Genomic DNA, 22,467 nt, shown 5'->3' with positions numbered 1-22,467 from the left:
TGGTGATAGGTTTCAGTGAGTCACCTCCACTCTAACCAGTGCCCCTGGTAGCCAATGGCATGTACTCATGAGGTCATGGCTTGGAATTCAGGCTCCAGGCTGTGGCTGGGGAGCAGCTTTTCTGTAAGACAATGTTGACTGTTACGGGAATTCTACACTGAAACTTGGCATCCCCTCACAATGGAATGTTTCTCAACATTTATAGACAATGACATACCCTCAAACCTGCTAACTGAGATACACCAGAGTCATGGGATGCTTGGGATTTTCTCCTGATAGTCACCCATGAACATCTTATACTGAACAGTGTCTTGGAGAATAAAAAATTGGCCAGGCCAAGAAGCTGAGGGGAAGGGGACTCCACAAAAAGGAAAGAAAATATTTAAAGACACCAGTAGGGAATGATATCCTGTCCACAGAGAGGCCGAGGGAGCTGCAAGCAATTTACTATGACTGCACAACACGGGCTGTTCTAGAAAAGTGGCAAAAGCTGAAGTTCGAGAATCTGAGTCTCGACAATAAAAGCATTCATGCACGCTGCTAAGACATCAGACCACATGTTACAGGCAGTAGAGAATCACAGGAAGATCTGAAGCAAGTCTAAGGTAGGAACCGAGCCACAGGCTGCAATGAATGCCTCGAAAGACAGCAGGGGCCGGTGCCACGGCTCAATAGGCTAATCCTCCGCCTGTGGCCCTGGCACTCTGGGGTTCTAGTCCCGGTCAGGGCGCTGGATTCTGTCCCGGTTGCCCCTCTTCCAGGCCAGCTCTCTGCTGTGGCCCAGGAGTGCAGTGGAGGATGGCCCAAGTCCTTGGGCCCTGCACCCCCATGGGAGACCAGGAGAAGCACCTGGCTCCTGGTTTCTGATCAGCACGGTGCGCCAGCCATAGCGCGCCGGCTGTAGCGGCCATTGGGGGGTGAACCAACAGAAAAGGAAGACCTTTCTCTGTGTGTGTCTCTCTCTCACTGTCCACTCTGCCTGTCAAAAAAAAAGAAAGAAAGAAAGAAAGAAAGAAAGAAAGACAGCAGGAAAACAATCGGGCTGCTATCATAACTCAGGTGAGAAATGATGAGGACCTGAACTAATTAGCAATGAGTATGGAGGCATGTGGTCAGAAATGAAAGATAATAAAAATAAGAAAATCACAGTGATTGACATAGTAGGGGGTAACAGGATTGGATATCCAGGATATGCTGACTCATTAGGGTGCTGATTTTCCATTTATTACATTTTCTCTACACACAAATATCATTTTAAAGATCATATTAGCTCTGTTATTATATAAGGTATACTGTGTATATTAATAACATATATTCCAATGACTACTAAGATGGATTGGATCCATATGCTCAATTCACATTCAATTATGTCAAAATCCATCTAACTTTAAAGCATGTGTCAGAAACAATTTCCAAAACAAATGCCAAATGTCCCAGAGATACTTTATTTCAAATTACCAAGCTATGCCATTGTACTTGAGCTGTTTGCTACTCGGATATATACTAAATATAGATATATGTTGGAAAATTTGTTCATACAGACCTTAAAAATTCACAAATTTTGTATTTTGGAAGACAAAAATGAGAAAAACTTCTGTGGCATTTCACCTCTGAAATGTCCACATTTTCTTAAAGGGCTGAGAGCTAAGAAAAATTTCAAAGCATGCTGTTAGTACAGTATAATGCCTAGGAACACCCTAAATACGTTGGAGGGAACTAAAAATCCCAAAATGGAAACATTCTTATTTTTTTTTTAAAGATTTAGTTATTTATTTGAAAGGCAGAGTTACAGAATAGAGGAGGCAGAGAGAGAGAGATCTTCCATCCACTGGTTCACTCCTCAAATGGCCACAATGGCCTAAGCTGTCCTGCTCTGAAGTCAGGAACCAGGAGTTTCTTCCAGGTCTCCCAAGGAGGTTCAGGGGTTCAAGGACTTGGGCCATCTTCTACTGCAATATCAGGCCAAGCAGAGAGCTGGATTGGAAGTGGAACAGCAGGGACTCGAACTGGTGGTAATGCAGGGGCTGGTTTTACCCGTTACATCACAGCACCAGTCCCAGAAACATTCTTCATAAGAATCTAGATACTTGTAAAATTGAATAGTTTGGAAGAATTCATTAAGATACATCTTATCCAGGATGAACTATGTTAGCCAGGTTTGTTCCAATGGAATGAATGATTCTCAAATTTCTGAACCACGATTTTTTAGCATTTCTCAAAAAATATTTTATAAAATGTACACAAACTAGTACCTAGTTTAATAATAACCATTAATGTGCACTTAGGGTGACTTTATCCTATTTATTTCTCATTCTGGCTCAACCTAGATCATTTTAGAATAAATTTCCTACACACTAAGGATCTTTGATGGTAGGTAATAACTCTCTCTCTCATCCAACAACAAAACACCACACAAGAAAAATGTAGCAGGAAAAGAAAGAAAGAAATAACAAAAACAACCTGTGAGAGGTGCCTGGCCTAGTGGTTAGGATGCCACGTGCGATGCCCACATTCCACATGAAAATGCCTGGGTTCTAGTGCTGGCTGTTCTCCTAATCGCAGCTTCCTGGTACTGTGCACCCTGAGAGCCATCAGGTAATGGCTCAAGTGGTTGGATCTCTGCCACCACTGATGTATGGGGATCCTGTACTGAGTTCCTGGTTTCTGCACCAGGCTCCATGCTCAGGCTGTTGTGGGCATTTGGGGAGTAAACCAGAAGATGAAGCTGTTGTCTCTGTCTCTTTGTCTCTCAAATAAATAACTAAATAAAAATTTTTAAAAACCAACATAAAAACCTGTCATCAAATTTCAGTTCCTTTAGATGTATAGAAATACTATGATCCATTGTGGCATAGTAGGCAAAGCTATCTGCGATGCCGGCATTCTACATGGGCACTAGTTCATGTCCCACCTGCTCCACTTCTAATCCAGTTCCCTGCTAATGGCCTGGAAAAAGCAGAGGAAGATGGCCAAAGTGGTTGGGCTCCTACCACCCATGTGGGAGACCCAGAAGAAGTTCCTGGCTCCTGGCTCCAGCCTGGCCCAGTATTGGCAGTTTTGGTTATCTGGGGAGTGAACCACCAGATGGAAGATATCTCTCTTTCTCATTCTTTCTCTCTCTGTGCCTCTCCCCCTCTCTCTGTAACTCTTTCAAGTAAATAAATAAATCTTAAAAAAAAAAAAAAAAAACTGCTCCTAAAATGTGCAAAGGCTGGTTTTGTTAGCATAGGATTTTTCCCCCCTTTTTTGTAACATAGCAGGGACTCTACAAAAATAGTTTCTTCAACTATAAAACACTATATAGGAAAAAATGCTGATAAATTTAATATCTTGGCAGAAATTTCATTACTTACTCAAGAAGATCTGGATCTAGACCTTCAGATATCATTTTGTTTCTTATTGCCATCACTGGAACACCCTAAGCAAAAGACACAAGACAATAACCATTAAAAATGGACCATTAAGTGTTTCTAGATAGAAACTAAAATAAGAAATTTAGATATCTCATTACTTAAAATAGTTCTTAGTTTACATTACTATGCACATGGCCACTGAAGAACACATTAAGGCACATATTTTACACTGACTTAATGGAATCAAGTGTTATCCAATACCACAGAAGCCCAAATTAAATTACTGAGGCTTATTCATTACTAATTCTGCTGGTTAGAAAGCAGAGATCATATTCTCACTCTCATATCACCCAAAGAGGGAAAAGCAACAATGCCAAATGATTAAACACTGGCTGAAGCAACACAAAGATTATTTAAGTAGATGAAAAACTTTTTTCAAATAAAGATAGATTTCAGAGTCTTTAAAAAAAATAATGTATAGTTACCTTAACGTACTTTCTTTAGACAAATCATCCAACTCTATCTGGACACCTCAGGCACAGAGGTCAAATGAATTTAAGAATTCAAAGAATTCTTTCTCCTAGGACTATATTATATATCTTCCCAACACCAACACAAACACTAAGTAATGATAATTCTAGAAATGTATAAATAGCAAAAATACTAATAATTTGTGAATTTTAGAGATCTAGTTAAGAATATAAAAATATAAGAAAAGCATAGATCAATAAATACAAATTTACTTGAAAAGGAAACTGATTTGATGACTAAATAAACACTGAACGCTCACTTGGTAAAGCTCTCAGGAGTGCAGACATAATCAAATCTGCCAACTCTCCCTCTGCACACCATTCCCAAGGAAAAGGAGCACTAGTGAGATGTGGTGGATTTGAGGGCCTCGATGATATCACCGGACAGGTTCCCTTCCTCACATCTCTGCATCGCATGTGGCAGAAGAGGGAAACTGGGTCAAGTCTGCCAGCTAAAAATGCCCAGTCACCTCTCCACTGCTGTTCCACACTCTGCTCTTCAGTCTTCCCATGTCACTAGCCAGTTGGGACATTCATTTTTAAACTTAAGGTGGAGAGAGACCCCTTAGGAGCTTTGATGGTCCAGTACAATTTCTGACAGCCCTACCCTGAAGTTTCTAGGCACCCATCCACAAAGGTTGCTCTGCTTTCTTCTGTAATTATCCCTTAGATGCTCTCTGTCTCAGGGAAACTTCTGGACGGTCACCAGTAAATGTGGTTAGTGATAGAATTCTGAAACCACAATGCATATCTCAGTGTTTAATATTCCTGTGGCACCACAGTGCTCCATGGCCCAGAAATAAAGATATACTCATCCCTTGTCCCCAGGAGTACACAGTCAATCAGATGTGTTATAGTACAATCATTAAATTTGTAATACGCCTGCATAACGGGCAGTACTGGATTCAGGGAAAGCCACACTGAACTTGTGGACCAGTTAAAGGCTCAGTGAGGTGACATTTGCTCTGAGTTGTAAAGATGCAACAGGAGTTTACTTAAAACAAAAAACAGAAAGACTTAGGAATAAACACAAATCTTCAAACAATTTATCATGCATAAGCTTATCTCAAGCCTATTTTTTAAGAACAAGTATATACTTGTCCAGATAATTTTCTTCCCCCAAAATGTTGATTTTTATTTTCTATTTCCTAATAAAATCTGAATTTAAGTCCTTGCTTAATAGTATCCAATGTGGATGTACTCGTAGGTCTGGAATACAGTAAGACATGAGGTTAAAACTAGTACTCCTTTTTAAATATATTATCCAGAACTCAGACTTGACAAAAATAGTTTAAAAACAAAATTTAGTTGATAAATTTATTTAATTTTGCTAATAGAGAAGGAAGCTAACTTAACAAGATCGGGCATTTAACTAGGTAATTAAATGCAATTCAATTATTTAGGATACTAGAAGGGAAGGAGTTTGGAATACTTCATAAAACACTCAAGTAATATGAAGAAAAAGGAGAAAGAGCAGAGTTAAATCAAATTTCTTTAAAAAGACCTCTCAGTTTCTATTAACTATGGTTTGATGGGATAAGGTCTTTCTGCAAAGTCAGCTATGTGATATATTTATTATACTTTAGTATAATCCACAGGCCACCACTGGCAAGGTTATACAAATAAGTTACAAAGCACAAGAGCAGAAGTGAGGAGAAGTCGGACTGAAAAAGAAATGCTTCCTAAAATATAGCAAGGAAAGTGCATGTGGGGTGGAGGTGCAGGAAGGTGGTAGATGAGAAGGAAAGAATGCGGAACAGTGAAGCTGGTGGACTTGGATAAATTTCCTATTCTGAAATTGCATGCAGTTCATGGAACTGGTTACAGTAGAAGAATAGAAATCTGTATTTAGAAATTCCATTATTTTATTCTTAGTTTCTTGGAACTGGTTACAACATAATAGTACATACTAAAAAATCAGTGAATCTGTACTAATTTCTGTATATGGATTTGCTCAAGGAAAATACACACAATTTCTACTATCTCATTCTATTAGGAACTTAATTTTACACCTTAATACAAATCTCATAAGGCTTGATTAAACATAATTTGGCCTACTTTCCAAAGGATGTGTTCCAAATGGATTTGCCATTATATTTCCAGTGATATTGCTTAGAAAACTTGTTTTCTTATATTCTTCCTTAAAGGTCAAGGAACAGAGTCTGGTTTGTTAAATATCAAAAAGAAGTGTCCAATTTCTAATCGCCAAGAGACAATGCTACTGGTGGTCTAAGGAGGACATGACAGACCTCAAAACTAAAGTCTACTGCACTGTGGGGTTTTTTTTGGCAAGTCGTAATGGCAGTTTGTCCAACATAAGTAATGAAGAAGAGAGGAGGCAGCCATAAGTCTGATGTTCCAAAAAATCACGTCTGTATTTGCGTCACTGGAGAAAGTGTGTAAAGAAGACACACTAATGAAATTATCATGGCCACACTAATGGTCAAATACTAGTTTCTTATATCACAGAAACCGTTTGGAGGTTGATAGGTCTGCCAATATTTATGTATGTTTGTTACTGTGTTAATGAAAACCAAACTACTAAATCCCTTTGCAAACCATGTTGAAATTTTCCTGAAGCTTTAGATTAGAAGGAGAAAAAAACCCTCTTGCTTTAACAGAGATAAATGACTTTTTAAAAAAATAACAAAAAATTTTTCTTACAAGTTTTCCCCTCAGTGTATGAATTTGAACTGCCAACAATTCAGTTATGAAAGATGAAAATTTTGAAGTGTTATCCCCTACTTAGGGCAATAATAATAATAATAAAGATCTCTGTTGACTGGTGGACAAAATTTTATTTTCAGGGAGAGGAAATGAATAGGAACTGAAGAGACTATGGGTGGAAAAAAAAAGCAGTCGTCCTCCAATAAGACTCCTTTTACTTAAATGTTAATGTTAGTGAAACTGACTCAGTCACATATAATTTTTCCTTATAATTTTCAATAATGATTTAAAAATATATATTGCATTTTATGAAGCATATTAGCAGGGTGTTTTTTTTTTAGGATAAAAATTTCAGAAAAAATGTGGTATATATTGCATAAGTGTTTACTGAACAAATCATAGCATGAAAGCACATGCTCACTGATTTTCCTTTCTAGTAGCTTTCAATAGATGGAACAAAATTCATTAAAAATAAATCCCTTAATCAATAAAATGACTATGGCTTTCTAAAAGAGAGGAAGCTTTATTTCTGAATTGCACAGATCTGATATCAACTTGATATTGTTGCCACCAAGAGTTGTTAATTTGAATCCAAATATTTGGGTCATGAGGTGGTGCACAAATTTTTTTTTAAAAATTTATTTATTTACTTGAAAGGCAGTTACAGAGAGGCAGAGGTAGAGAATGAGAAAGAGAGGTCTTCCATCCGATGGGTCACTCCCCAGATGGCCACAATGGCCAGAGCTGCGCCAATCCGAAACCAGGAGCCAGGAGCCAGGAGACTCCTCTTGGTCTCCCACGTGGGTGCAGGGACCCAAGGACCTTAGCCATCTTCTACTGCTTTCCCAGGCCATAGCAGAGAGCTGGGTCGGAAGTGGAGCAGCCAGGACTCAAACCGGTGCCCATATGGGATGCCAGCACCGCAGGCGGTGGCTTTATCCACTAAGCCACAGAGCCGGCCCTGGCTCACAAATCTTGACTAGTAACTATACAAAGTGGTTTCTAGGAAAGCAACAATAAATTATTCCCTTTTCAAGGATTATCTCAAGGTATATTTCACAGTGAAGAACAGTTTTTCACTGACTGTTGTCAGATATCTTTAAAAATTATGGAATAAATTATATGAAATAAATGAACAAAGATTATACCAGCCATGGCAGGGCCCCAGGAAGCTGGTAAGGCAGTTGCTGTTAATTTAATAAAACAAATACTTCTAGCACTTCTGTCTGTTCCTTTTAGGGAATAAGATCTGAAGAAAAACATGTTAGGAAACTGTCTCTCCTTCTCACTATCTGTAACTCTACCTCTCAAATAAAATAAATCTTAAAAAAAGTAAAGGATCTATTATTATGAAACAACTAAAAATATAGCTGCACAGGCTGGCGCCTTGGCTCAATAGCCTAATCCTCCACCTCCGGTGCCGCACCCGGGGTTCTAGTCCTGGTCGGGGCGCCAGATTCTGTCCTGGTTGCTCCTCTTCCAGTCCAGCTCTCTGCTGTGGCCCAGGAGTGCAGTGGAGGATGGCCCAAGTTCTTGGGCCCTGAACCCACATGGGAGACCAGGAGAAGCACTTGGCTCCTGGCTTCGGATCAGCACAGTGCGCCGGCCGCAGCGCGCCACCAGAGTGGCCATTGGGGGGTGAACCAATGGAAAAGGAAAACCTTTCTCTCTGTCTCTCTCTCTCTCACTGTCCACTCTGCCTGTCAAAAAAAAATACATATATATAGCTGCATCAATTTTCCTATGAGACTGACATCCCATCCTAATTCTTCCTCCCACAAAATACACTTGTAACATGATAAACATCAGGTATTAATGACCAACAAGAAGGGCATGGTGTTGGATATTATTAAGGGTATGAAAGTTGCATTTTGTAGCTACTTATTTATTTATAGAAGAATAATTTGGGGCTGTGAAGACTCATTTTTCTTTTTTTTTTTTGACTCATTTTTCTACTTTCATTATAAAGCAAAACAGTACCTAAAAATGTAAAGATTTGCTTTGATGGGTAAGTTAATGCTAACTCCATTATGAATACGAATTTCATTAAAATATTTGAAATATGAATTAGAACTTTCTACATTTTATTATATACTTTTATTGCCTAGGAATAAAAACAGAATTTTTATAGCAAGTCATTTTGCTGTTTTTGCTACTTAAATTAGGAATATATGAGATCAAATGGTTTCCTATTCAGTTTTGGAAAACTGATTACTATACATGCCTATTTAAGAGGATTTAAAGAAATATCTCCAAGTACAGTAATAAAGGCTATAAAGAATGAAATTCAGGGGTGGCACTGTGGCATAAGTAGGCTAAGTCTCTGCCTGTGGCACTGGTATCTCATATGGGTGCTGGTTTGAGTCTGGCTGCCCCCCTTCCAATCCAGTTCTCTTCTATGGCCTGGGAAAAGTTGCAGAAGATGGCCCAAATGCCTGGGCCCCTGCACCTATGTGGGAGACCCAGAAGAAGCATCTGGCTTCTGGCTTCAGATCAGCCCAGCTCTGGCTGTTGCAGCTATGTGGGGTATGAACCAACAGATAAAAGACCTTTCTCTATCTCTCCCTCTCTGTCTACAACTGTACCTCTCAAATAAATAGATAAAATCTTGGGAGTGGGTGCTGTGGCATAGCAGGTTAAAGCTGCTGCTTGCAGTGCCGGCATTCCATATGGGTGCTGGTCTGAGTCCCAGCTGCTCCACTTCTGATCTCTGCAATGGCCTGGGAAAACAGTAGAAGATGGCCTAAGTCCTAGGGCCCCTGTACCAGCGTGGGAAGACCCGAAAGAAGCTCCTGGCTCCTGCCTTCAGATGAGTGCAGCTCCAGCCGTTGCAGCCACCTCGGGAATGAACCATTGGAAGGAAGATCTCTCTCTCTGCCTCTCCTTCTCTCTCTGTGTAACTCTGCCTTTCAAATAAATAAATAAATCTTTTAAAAAAAATAGGTAAAACTTTAAAAAAATGAAATTCTTTCTAATTAATTATAAAGATGACAGAAGCAACAATACTCATTTTGGAGTTAGCTTTCTAATAGTGGCAACGTGTTTGAACTAGTGTATTATGACTCTCTCATTCAAAGTCCTTAGGCATCTACAGTTACCCATTTAAGAAAAAATGCCAGTATTAGGCATTCGATATGATTATAAGAGGACAATGAAGGGTCTTGAGTCTGCTAACAATGTATCATCAGCTCATGGTCCAAATAACTAAATAAAATAAAAACTGTTTGAGAACTTGAGCTAGGGAAAAAAATGTAGGATTCCATATTGTATTATGAAAAACACATCAGTAAATTGTACTTAGGTATGGAAATACTAAAAAAATTACAGTATGAATAGAAATTATGTAGATATCCTCAAACAAAAGAACAAATAATTTTCATTTTTCCTCAACAAAATTCAGTATTTTGAAATCTATTTTATCTCCTTTTAAACTATACAGTTAGGGCCGGCGCTGTGGCGTAGGGAGTAGAGCTGCTGCCTGCAGTGTCAGCATCCCATATGGGTGCCAGTTCGAGACCTGGCTGCTCCACTTCCGTTCCAGCTCTCTGCTGTGGCCTGGGAAAGCAGTGGAAGATGGCCCAAGTTCTTGGACCCCTGCACCCACGTGGGAGACCTGGAAGAAGTTCCTGGCTCCTGGCTTTGGATCGGTGCAGCTCCGGCCATTGCGGCCAATTGGAGAGTAAATCAGCAGATGGAAGACCTGTCTTTCTCTCTCTCTGCCTCTCCTTCTCTCTGTATAACTCTGCCTTTCAAGTAAATAAATAAATCTTTAAAATAAATAAATAAACCATAGAGTTAGCAACAGCATTTTCTCCAAAAAAATACTCTTTACCAAAAATTTAATTTATAAATGAAATACATCACTACATCTCACACTGCTATCAGCCAATCAAAACAATCTATCCTCAAGTTCATGGTCTCCCATCCAAGTACTAACCAGGCCCAACCCTACTTAGCTTCAGAGAACAGATGAGATCGGGCACATTCAGGGTGGTATGACTGTAGACAAGTTCATGGTTTCTAACCCCTAAGGCACTTCTTTCCCTCCTGGGATGAGCCTACTTCCTTACTGTTGCTAATTTGCTCTTCTACTCCTTAATTTTTCTCTCACTGATTAACCACAATCTTAGACAAGTGCATATATAGTTAAGGTGAGGATCATATTTCCAAAAAGAGCAAATCTAAGTTATCAACATAATTCCTACGACCATTATTTCCTACTCAGCAATCTGAAAATCCTTTATGTGAGGTCTTATTTCTGGCAAAGGTGGGTAATGGGAAAGAAGAAAGAATGTCACTGAGAAATCAAAGCTAGATAGCTACAAAATTATGGTTGGATCAGAGCAAAAAGAATTCTGGCACACATTTCACCAAGCCTAAGAATGGTCAATGGTGTTATCTTTAAGAGCTTCCTTATAGACTGTTTTTTTGGCACATTTTCTAAAGTTAACAAGTTGTTAAATGAATTGGAATGTGAGATAAAAAATCAAAATGTAAAATATTTTCTTGCTAATGCCCTTTGCTTTCTACCAGCATATATGTATATCATTTGAAGGAGATTCTGTGAAATTTAAAGTTATTATAAGCCGGGGCAGGCACTGTGGCAAAGTGAGTAAAGGTGCTGCCAGCAAGGGTGGCACCCTATATAGGCTCCAGTTCATGTACTGGCTGTTCCACTTCCAATCTAGCTCCCAGGTTATGTGCCTGGAAAGGTAGTAGGAGACGGCTCAAGTACTTGGGTGGGAAACCAGGGTGAAGCTCCTGGCTTCGGTCTGGTCCTGCAAGGCAGTTGTAGCCATTTGGGGAGTAAACCAGCAGATGGAAGATCTCTCTGTTTCTCCCTCTCTATCTGTAACTCTGCCTTTCAAATTAAAAGCAAAAACAAAACAACTATTGTAAACTAATCCTCTATAAATGCCCTCTCACGTTTCTCAGGCATGGAAAGCCAAGATACTGTGGCAAAAAAAAAAAAAAAACAACAACAACAACAACAAACAAGCCTAAATGAAAGATCTCTGTGAGATCCCAGTGGAAAGAATGGGCCATCAAAGAAGGAGGTCCCTTTCTCTGAAGGGAGGAGAGAACTTTTTGATTACGACTTTGTCTAAATAAGGTCGGAGTTTGTTAACTCAAGAGGCTTCCATAGCCTTAGCAGCTCATGACAAGAGCCTCAGGTGATTACTGATGTCATAAATAAGAGTGTCAATCAACAACAGGAGTCACTGTGCACTTACTCCCCATGTAGGATCTCTGACCTTAATGCATTGTACTATGAGAATTGACAGTAAAACTAGTCTTCAAACAGTACTTTATACTTTGTGTGTCTGTGTGGGTGGAAACTGTTGAAATCTTAGTATAAACCAAGTTGATCTTCTGTATATAAAGATAATTGAAAATGAATCTTGATGAAGAATGGGATGGGAGAGGGAGTGGGAGATGGGATGATTGCAGGTGGGAGGGAGATTATGGGGGAAAAGCCACTATAATCCAAAAGTTGTACTTTTAAAATTTATATTTATTAACTAAAAGTTTAAAAAATAAAAAAATAAATAAAATGCCAAAAAATAAATGCCTTAAAGTAGATGAAACAAATTTCATTAGTACTTAGCAAAACACAATATGGAGAATAAGTTCCTGAATAAATACATTCTCTTCAAACATATTTTTTTTTTACTTAAGAAAAACTGATGTGAGGCCAGTGTGTGCTACAGTGGGTTAAGCTGCTGCCTGTGACACCAACATCATATATGGATGCCAGTTCCAATCCCAGTTGCTTCACTTCTTAACCAGCTCCCTGCTAATGTGCAAAAGATGGCCCAAGTGCTTGGGCCTCTGCCACCCACATGAGAGACCTGGATGCAGTTCTAGGCTCCTGGCTTGGGTCTGGCCCAGCCCTGGTTGTTGTGGTCATTTGGGGAGTGAAGCAGTAGATGGAAGAGCCTTCTTCTCTCTTTTCCCTCTCTTTTTGTAATTCTGCCTTTCAAATAAATAAATCTTAAAAAAAAAATGATTTGACAAATTTAGCACCTTAAATTTATTCTCATCAATAATTTTTAAAACATTATTTTGCCTCTCAGTTGTCTTACATTTCATTTACTTTCACTTTAAAATTTAATTGAAATAATTTTTTATTTTCTGATATATTATAGAAAAAACAAAGGACTCAAATCTTTCTTCCACAACTGCAATGGAGATGGGTATCTGTGGAGTATACCAGGCGTTGACATGGGACTATTCTTCAAATATGATTTTTTAAAAGCATTTATTTATTTGAGAGACAGAGACAGAGAGGGGAGGAGAGGGGAGCGGAGGGGAGGGGAAGGGAGGGGAGGGGAGGGGAGGGGAGGGGAGGGGAGGGGAAAGAAGTTCCTCCTTGATGGTTCACTTCCCCAGGGCCTGCATCATCCAGGACTGGGCAGCTCTGAAGTTAGAAAGCCAGGAACTCCATCCGGCTCTCCCAAGGTCTCCAATGTGGGTGACAGGGCCCAATTAACTTGAGCCATCATCTTTGCCTCCTAGGGTCTGCATTAGCAGGAGGCTGAAGTCAGAAGCCAGAACTGGGTACCAAACCCAGGTACTCAGTGTCTTAATCTCTAGGCTAAACATCTGCTTCTGAAATATTTTGAAGCTCACAGTTCAAAATACATTTTTCCATAGGCTATAAGCACCAAAAGATAAAAAGTTATGGTAAACAAATAGTCCCTGGAAACAAATTATTCACAAATCAACATTTCCATGCAACTGAACATCATCTAAGAAAAGAAAGTTACAATAAGAAATTATGTTGTATTAGTATTACAATATTTTCAGCTGTATGATTATGGAAAAAATCATATCAATGAAGAACAGATAAGAAACAAGGGAGGCACATATATCACCAAATAGATAATGAAAACCATATAACTTTGTAGATACCTCCCCCATTACGTGGCAAATACTTCCTGCCATCTTCAATCTTTATCACACATCAGGAACAGCAAGAAACTTGAAACCTGAACTTAGCAATATTGTTGTTTACTGCTAACAAACTTTTAAAGAAAAATCTAAAAAACAAAGAAGAAATAAAAGGGCAAATACAGAACCTAAAGGCAATGTTTCTGAACATTAAATTCATACACAGTATGAGTGGTTCTGGGCTTCCTAACTTTCAAGGCAACATGGGGAGGACACAAAAGGCAGCCAACATGATTGAAAAATCATAATCTGTAGGACTGGTATAATAATTCTTCACACATGGTTTCTTTAGAGGCCAGCTCACTGACGTTAGCAGAGAACAAGTAATTTTTTTTAGTTCTTTGCCAAAAATATGACAAAAAGTTATTTCTATGTTCCCTGGATACTCAGGCTATGCTAAAGCAGGGTCTTTAATTGGTAGTTGTCACAGTTTTCTGTTTAAGGAAAAGTGCTATCCAAAAGTACTTGAATTTAATATATGATAGAATATACAGGAAGAAGGGTAATTATCAGTGGTCACTTGAGGTCCATGTATCAAAGTTACTACTTATATAGTACACCATTCTGTTAAGCTTTGCATCTTTGTTTTATTTGTAGTCAAACAGACCTGGCTACCCATTTAATTGATGGGAAGGATAAAATACTTTCAATTTCAAAGTAGGCTATGGGAATGGGCATTTCGCCTAGAGGCGAAGACTCCTGCATCCCACATTAAAGTTCCTGGGTTTGATTCCAAGCTCTGGTTCCTGATTCCAGTTTCCCATCAATATAGTCTCTGGGAGATGGCAGTGATGGCTCAAGTAATTAGGCTCTTGCCACTCACACAGGAGCCTTGGATTGTGTTCCCAACTCTTGGCTCCAGCCCAGAAGTTACAGGCATTTGGGAAGTGAGCTAGTAAGTGGGTGCTCTGTCTCTTCCTCTGCCACTCAAATAGATAAAATAAATTAAAATTATTTTTTAAAGTTGGCTAAATTAGGCAATTAATTAAATGCTTACTTTCACCTTTTCTTTACATTCATATACATTGGAAATCAAACCACTGGACACGCAGTTTTTGTCTTCAATGAATAGTGTAAGACTGAAACATCACAAAAAACTCTCCCTTCCATCCCACATACTCAAAAAACAAAAACAAACAACAACAACAAAAAAAACAACAACCCTCAGGGCCAGCCCTGGCCTGAAGCGCTGGCATCCCATATGGGCGCCAGTTCTGGTCCCAGCTGCTCCTCTTCCTATCCAGCTCTCTGCTGTGGCCTGGGAAAGCAGTAGAAGATGGCTCAAGTCCTTGGGCCCCTGCACCCACGTGGGAGACCCGGAAGAAGTTCCTCGCTCCTGGCTTCGGATGGGCGCAGTTCCAGCCGGTGTGGCCATATGAAGAGTGAACCAGTGGATGGAAGACCTCTCTCTCTATCTCTACCTCTTTCTGTAACTCTGTCTTTCAAATAAATAAAAAAAATTAAAAAAAAAAAAACACTCAACTTTGATATTGATTAGTAAACCTTAGGTGTCATACAAGAAATGTAACATGTTAATAATATCTTCCATACATCGTTTTGAAATGCAAAAATAACAAATAGTTGTTAAACTAAATCTGTACCAGTATTTTTCATAGTTGTGATTATATCTGAACCAGTAACTCCTCTTTTTGACTATATTGTTGATTGTGATGAGGACCCTTCCCTAGAGTTCTCTACCACAGAAATCCATATTTAAGGGTCACATTTACCCACAAAAAAAGGTTTTAAAAACTTTATTCTTGGCCGGCGCCGCGGCTCAGTATCTAATCCTCCGCCTTGCGGCGCCGGCACACCAGGTTCTAGTCCCGGTCGGGGCTCCGGATTCTGTCCCGGTTGCCCCTCTTCCAGGCCAGCTCTCTGCTATGGCCCGGGAGTGCAGTGGAGGATGGCCCAAGTGCTTGGGCCCTGCACCCCATGGGAGACCAGCGCGCCAGCCATTGGAGGGTGAACCAACGGCAAAGGAAGACCTTTCTCTCTGTCTCTCTCTTTCACTGTCCACTCTGCCTGTCAAAAAAATAAAAATAAAAAACAAAAACAAAAAAACTTTACATTCTTTTACTAAATACACCTTGTCTGATATCTAAAGCATACTCTACTTCATGCCTGATTAGTTTCCCCAGGTCCAAGGTGCACAGCTTCTTAATGAACATTTTAATTAGTCATTTGGTGGCCTCTTTGTCCTTAGGCAATGGAAGTCACATTTCCCCAGGCCAACATCCACTGCTGGCAACAAACACATTAGAACCACTAAAACCAGAGATTATTCAATTCACATTTAAGTAAGCCAAAGAAAATAGAGCTTTAAAAAAGTCTAAGTGTCCGAAGAGACTGTTCTGGCAAATATGGTTTCAAAAAATACAAGTCATTAGCTTCTTAATGTGGAAGTCGGACTTTCCCAATGCACAATTTATTACTGGCAAAGGATTCACAAAGATCTGCCAGTAAGAAGGGAGAACTGTTGGAAAAGTGATCTATGTACAAAATTCCAGTTAAGTTATAAAGGCAATATGTAATTTAGTAAAGGTTTGTGCTGCACTATTATGACAACAAACATTAAATCAGAACCAATTATCTGCCACATTTGGAACACATCAGTATTACTCATTGAAGAATCTTGTGTAAAACTTGCTTTAAGAGGAAAAAAAAAAAATCAGAAAATGCCAGCAGGTGTTCCAGTAACATTCATTAATAACAGGATCTTGCTTTGGGGATCAATTAATACATCATAAATTAAGAAGGAACTTCAGATCTTTTACGTAAGAAGGAATTAAGGCCCTGACAAGTAAAATCACCTGAACATGGTCACACAAGGAGTGTACAGCAAAGCTAAGAAACTACATTTTGCATCTCAGCAGTACAGGGTAGAGATCTAGGTGTACTCCTAGACGGTCCAATTGTCTGTCTTTCAGAAGAACAGCTACTTTCTGGAACTGTAACCACTCATATCTGAAAGGTGTAACAATAACAAAAGGCATAGAAACCAAAAACCAAGGTACTTCTTATTGCTCTGTGAACTGGTACTTGTGACAACTGAAGAGATTATGTTGGTTTCTCTTCAAAGGAGTTTATATTAAATAGTTTTGATTAAGACTCTAAAATATTTACAGAAATGTGATAAGTAAGAAGGTAAATATAAAGACTGTACATTCCAGGAGATAGCCAGGACCCATGAAGAGGAAGTTTTCACTGCAGTTTAGGGAGGAAACCAAAAGATTATAATTCATTCTGATACCGTGAGTTAAGTCAGGAAAAATAAACCTTGCTTTCGTAGTCTGCAGGACCAACTATGTCTTCCTATCTGAAGTAAATAATGTAGTTTCCAAATTCTTGCACTTTGTAACAGAGAAGAAGCTGGAAGGATTTAAGAAACACTTTTCTACCCTCTGTCATATTATTATTATTTACCAATAATAGTAATTCAGGAAGCACATGAGACAAAAAGTTAAAAGATTGTTGAGGGGCTTCTTAAACATTGAGATGCTACTGAATGGGAGAATATTACTACTTTGCAAAAAGATAAGAAACACAGCAGACATGGAATTACAGATACAAGACTCTACTGACGAAGTAGTAACATTTTTTTAAATGGTAAGGATCTAGAAATTGAAAAATAAGTAAGTCTTACTACTGTTCCTAGGAAGTGAGGCACCTTGGTGTGCTAATTCCTTTTGCAATCCTAGGAATACATTTCATGCTTCAGAATGTTATGCTCCTTTCTGTTAACACAAACAACTCTCTACAAGCTGGAATGTACGCTTCTAAAACTCAGAATTGATAATCTGTAGTAAAATGGTAATAAACTACTGAATATCACATCAATATACAAAGTGGAACTCCTTTGATGGATTATGTCGAAATCAGTCTTTCTCTAGATTAACAATTGAAATTAAATATTGAGAGGTGGATAAGCAAGAGAAAACTTAGCTAACCTCTAAAGTTGACAAAAGTTGGATATTTTAGTGAAATCTGCAGTCTTACTGGAAAAGTGAAGCTACCCTCCAGAACTAGTTGAGGTGAGGCTTAGGATTAGTGATTAAATTTATTTTTTTTACTATCTATATTCCTCTGAATCTGTTTTTTCTGTCACACTCAAGAAATTGACCACTTTAGAATGAACTACTGATTAGAAGATTAACATAGAAAACAGGAAGGTATACCTGGAGTGCAGACCTAAAATTATCTAGCATTTTCCTTCGCAATATCTACAGAAATTGAATGATTCACTGTACAGATTGTAACAAGTTCCTAATGGCTCTTCTTCACCTCTGAAAGGCATTTTTTAAAGTAATGTGGTACTGTCATCTTTTCTTGCAGTTCCAAGTTTTGAAACTTATTTGTTTCAGAAGGAGAAGGAGAGGGAGAAGGTTAGGGGATAGAGAGAGAAAAAGTTGATTTGATAACCTAGATGGCTACTAAGTAATTAACAGGTAGGTGCCATATACAGCCTGGATATGCTGGATGAAGGGAGGATTCATGTCCTGTGTGGGAAACAATGGGGCTGTGTGTGATTTCATCAGGCTACTCTAAACAGAATGAAGCATAAAGCTTACAAATTGTTTATTTTTAAAACTTTACTCGGTATTTTTAGAGTGACTGACTGTGGGTAACTGAAACCACAGAAAGAGAAACTGAAGATAAAGGGAGACTATTATATCAAAGTGATTCTAAGATACAATCTTTCATGTAAGATTTCAGGGCATTCTTAAAGATAGTGTGAAATAGACTTTCCTATTTCAGTTAGGTTAGGTAAGATGAGACTAATATAAACATCCTTTATGAGTCATTTTGAATCTTCTGCTTTTGTGTGACTGTCATTTTTTTAAGTCTATCTTTGAAGCATGGCCTTCCTGGGTTCTAGTTTTAAAAGTGTATTCATCATGATTCACAGGCAAACTAGCTTGACTTTATTCTTATTAAAAAGTTTTATACATTTTTATCCTAAAAGTCTAGTTTATTTCTTCTGGAGCCCAGACCCCAGGGTACTGACTGTCAATGAACAGTTCTAAAAGTCACAAACCTACTTCTTTTCATGGCTAGGGAAAGTGAATGTATTTTCTTTCCCCCTTCTGTTACCACTAAATGAGTCATTCTACTCTTTCAGGTAGTCAGAGAAAGTAGTTGTTTTAAATTGCTTTGGTGATAAAAAGTACTGAGAACAGGGACTGGTGTTGTGGTGCAGTGGGTTAATCTGCCACATGTGATGCTGGCATCCCATATTGGAGAGTCCTAGCTCCTGTGCTTTCAATTCAGCTCTTTGCTAATGTGCCTGGGACAGCAGTGGAAGATGGCCCAAGTACCTGAGCCCCTACCATCCATGTGGGAAACCTGGTTGTAATTCCAGGCTCCCAGCTTCAGGCTGGCCCAGCCACCAGCTGCCGTAGCCCTTTGGGAAATGAACCAGCAGGTGATCTCTCTGTCTCCTTGTTATTCTGCCTTTCAAATAAATAAAATAAATCTTTTTTAAAAAATGCCATGAACAGTAAAACGTTAACTGTTCTCCTTTAGTACTAGTACTTCTTTGGCCTGACAATAAAATAAAGGCATTGATTTTTCGGTTAACAGAACAACGAAGGTCAGCAGGTTATTTTATTTATTTATTTATTTTGACAGGCAGAGTGGACAGTGAGAGAGAGAGAAAGAGAGAAAGGTCTTCCTTTGCTGTTGGTTCACCCTCCAACGGCTGCTGCGCTGCGGCCAGCGCACTGCGCTGATCCGAAGGCAGGAGCCAGGTGCTTCTCCTGGTCTCCCATGCCTGTGCAGGGCCCAAGGACTTGGTTCATCCTCCACCGCACTCCTGGGCCATAGCAGAGAGCTGGCCTGGAAGAGGGGCAACCGGGACAGAATCCGGCGCCCAACCAGGACTAGAACCCCGTGTTCCGGTGCTGCAGGTAGAAGATTAGCCTATTGAGCCACAGCGCCAGCCAGCAGGTTCTTTTAACCATGATAATAGGACTTTCTTAAGAATTAACTTATTAAGTCTTATAATATGGACAACTACAAATATTCTGAAGTCATCTAATTTTGAAAGTCTAATCTGACATGGCCAAGAGAATTAAGTTCTATCTTACAAATCAAATCACTGTTAAGTAAACAGTACAATAAAAATATTTTTTAAAATATTTATGCTAGTATATGGGAATTAAGCTAAAGTAAATGATTTGCCAAATGAATAGTCCTCTTTCATTCTTTGCTGATTCAACCAAGATGTGCACTGAAAACTTTGTGTAAAGCAAAAACATTACATAAATCTATATTAAACTATGCAAATTTGAAGTGTGACTAATTGTAATTAGAAAGCTTTGACTTGAATTTTTTATCAGGATATTAACTAAAATAGAAAGGAAGTGAGAGAGCAGATAACTTGGTCACTCAGTTTGGCAATTTCCTCAGATTGAAAAAAAATAACAATGAAACTTCCAGGGTTAAGAATTTCAAATGAGGCTGCTGAACAGAGAAGACAGTCCAAATTAGCTTACCACTTGAACCATTTTGAGATATCTGGCATATCTTGGATCCTTGGCTACAGTTAAGATATTTTCTGCTGATACTTCATTTTCCTGTGGTCCACAGTCTTGTGTACTGTTCTGCTGTAGAGAGTATTTGGTGTAAATCTTTAGACAATTCACAAAAGGGGTCCATCAAATTACTTAACAGGGATGTTTCTTTTTATAATTATACAGGAAAAAAAATCATGCTTCTGAATTAATTTAAACACCAGTAATTTAATTATGGGATGTATATTTCCAAATATTTACCAACACTTAAATATGACTTCAGAGGAAGCTATACTTAATAACCGTTCCTTAAAACACAATTATACTCATGGCATCAAAAAATTAAATTTTTGGTTCTCTTGTGCCCAGAATCTTCATACAAAATATGAATTATACAAGGATAACTATTAACTCTGACAGAGAACTTATAAGTATCTATCACCTATTGAACTCTTCATTTATTAAGTCACCTTATTCTAAATGGGTGTGGCTGTTCTAACTTTTTAGAAAGCAATGCCTGCAGAACTGGTGGGGAAGAACTAATTTCTCAGACAAAATTAGCTGGTTTTGTACTTTTCAGCTGCTGACAGAACTATCAGTGGTAATGCTGTCCACACAGTGGTTAAGATTAATTACTATATACTACTTACAATGAAGAACACTGGAGAACAGTGGTTTTCTTTGTTTTGTTTTGTTTTGTTTTGTTTTTTGTTTTTGTTTTTTTGACAGGCAGAGTGGACAGTGAGAGAGAGAGAGAGACAGAGAGAAAGGTCTTCCTTTGCCGTTGGTTCACCCTCCAATGGCTGCCGCGGCCGGCGCACCGCGCTGATCCGAAGGCAGGAGCCAGGTGCTTCTCCTGGTCTCCCATGGGGTGCAGGGCCCAAGCATTTGGGCCATAGCAGAGGGCTGGCCTGGAAGAGGGGCAACCGGGACAGAATCCAGGGCCCCAACCGGGACTAGAACCTGGTGTGCTGGCGCCGCAAGGCGGAGGATTAGCCTGTTGAGCCACAGTGCCAGCCGAGAACAGTGTTTTATAGGTTAAAAAATGCTTTCATTATACAGGCAGTCCTCAGCGTGCATGGTACTTTGTTAACTGATGTTTGGCCCTGTCTTTGCTTAAGGGCACAGGTAGGACTGTCAGTTTATAATACTTGAATTTTCTATCAAATTATAGATTTAGAATAACCTTGGTGAATCCATTCATTATCTGCACATAAACATCAAGAGAAATTTCTTTAACAGATGAAATCAATTGTATGTCCTTGTATTTATGATGAAATGCAGATAAATCAACATTTTATAATCTTCCCATAGTCTTTAGAATAAGGATGTGAATTTTCCTCAAATAATTCACATATAAATTTAACTTGTCAAAAACTCTGAAACAAAAAAAGCCTCTGATAACTTTTAGATTTTTTCTATGATACTGTTAAGTATTACAAAAGTGAGTGTATACCTATATCTACATGCCTGTACATATATTCACCTGTAATATACATAAATAGAAAAATTCAAAACATTGTTAATTAAATATAAAAGTCAAACAGATCCAAGTATGTTTAAAAAAACCTATAGACATAAACTCATACATCAGCAAAATGGAGTAAACAAGAACTACATTCCAAACAGATTCCAAGTCAGCTGTTAACTTTGTCCTAAAAATCAATACCTCAGCAAGGTTTAATTATATAATGTCTTATACCTTTGCTATTTGAATAACCAACTAAATCCTGTTACATCTTTCAACTGTCCTTCATTTTATTCTCAAATTAATCTTAAGCTGTACAACTGGATGTTCTATTACGAATGATAAAATGTAAACCATGAAATTAAAGTTGCAAAAAAATCATTCTATAAAAATCTTTTTGACTCAAACATAGATTAGAGATGGTGATAAATGGTTAACTTTCTTTAACAAGTGCATAATTATTCTTTAACTGACAATCGAGTTGATTGTAATGTAAATGGAAATTCTGTGTTAAGCCCATTTCAAAAAAATTTCACATAAAATATACCAATTAATAACAATGAAGAAAGGAATGTGAAGTGGACTTAAATATTATGAACATACTGAGTAGTTATTTTATTAATCTAATCAACAAACAACTTTATCACATTTTTTAAAACTTGGGAAGCCAACAGATGGTCATAAATCCTCTAAGGGAATTAATCTTCAACTTTAGAATAAAATTGTCAGAGTTATACCGATCGCTTTTAACTTTTGAAGCAAATTAAGAAATTCATCTGTGATTACTGTATTCAATTTGATGACTTTAAATAGGCAAAGACTAACAACAGCATAAAAGTTATAAAATAAAATACATATCATATATTCAAAGTAAGACAGATAATACTTGTAGAGCTATATGACAGTTTTATCTACCAAAGAATAAATACTAAGTAGAGTGGGAATATTTTCTTAATATTCTTTACAGATGTCTTGTTTTA

At 38.4% G+C, this 22,467-nt stretch overlaps 1 protein-coding gene across 5 annotated transcripts in view; it reads right to left on the bottom strand.

Moving 5' to 3' along the window:
• The window catches only part of WASHC3 (WASH complex subunit 3), a 37,896-nt gene that overhangs the window by 5,554 nt on the left and 9,875 nt on the right, over positions 1-22,467 (bottom strand). Inside the window, exons 5-6 of one of the 5 annotated variants that reach the window (XM_062203035.1) lie at positions 20,002-20,109; positions 3,354-3,418 (exon numbers count right to left, since the gene is read on the bottom strand). In XM_062203035.1, coding sequence (XP_062059019.1) covers positions 3,354-3,418; positions 20,002-20,109 — 173 coding nt within the window. Of the gene's footprint in view, positions 1-3,353; positions 3,419-12,916; positions 14,944-20,001; positions 20,113-22,467 lie in introns of those variants that run through there. The other 4 variants (XM_062203034.1, XM_062203033.1, XM_062203032.1 and 1 more) reach the window with 4 other exon arrangements.

This window comes from Lepus europaeus, chromosome 10 (assembly GCF_033115175.1).
Source record: "Lepus europaeus isolate LE1 chromosome 10, mLepTim1.pri, whole genome shotgun sequence".
In the NCBI taxonomy this organism is placed as follows: Eukaryota; Metazoa; Chordata; class Mammalia; order Lagomorpha; family Leporidae; genus Lepus; species Lepus europaeus.
This window is presented reverse-complemented; position numbering and strand designations above follow the sequence as displayed.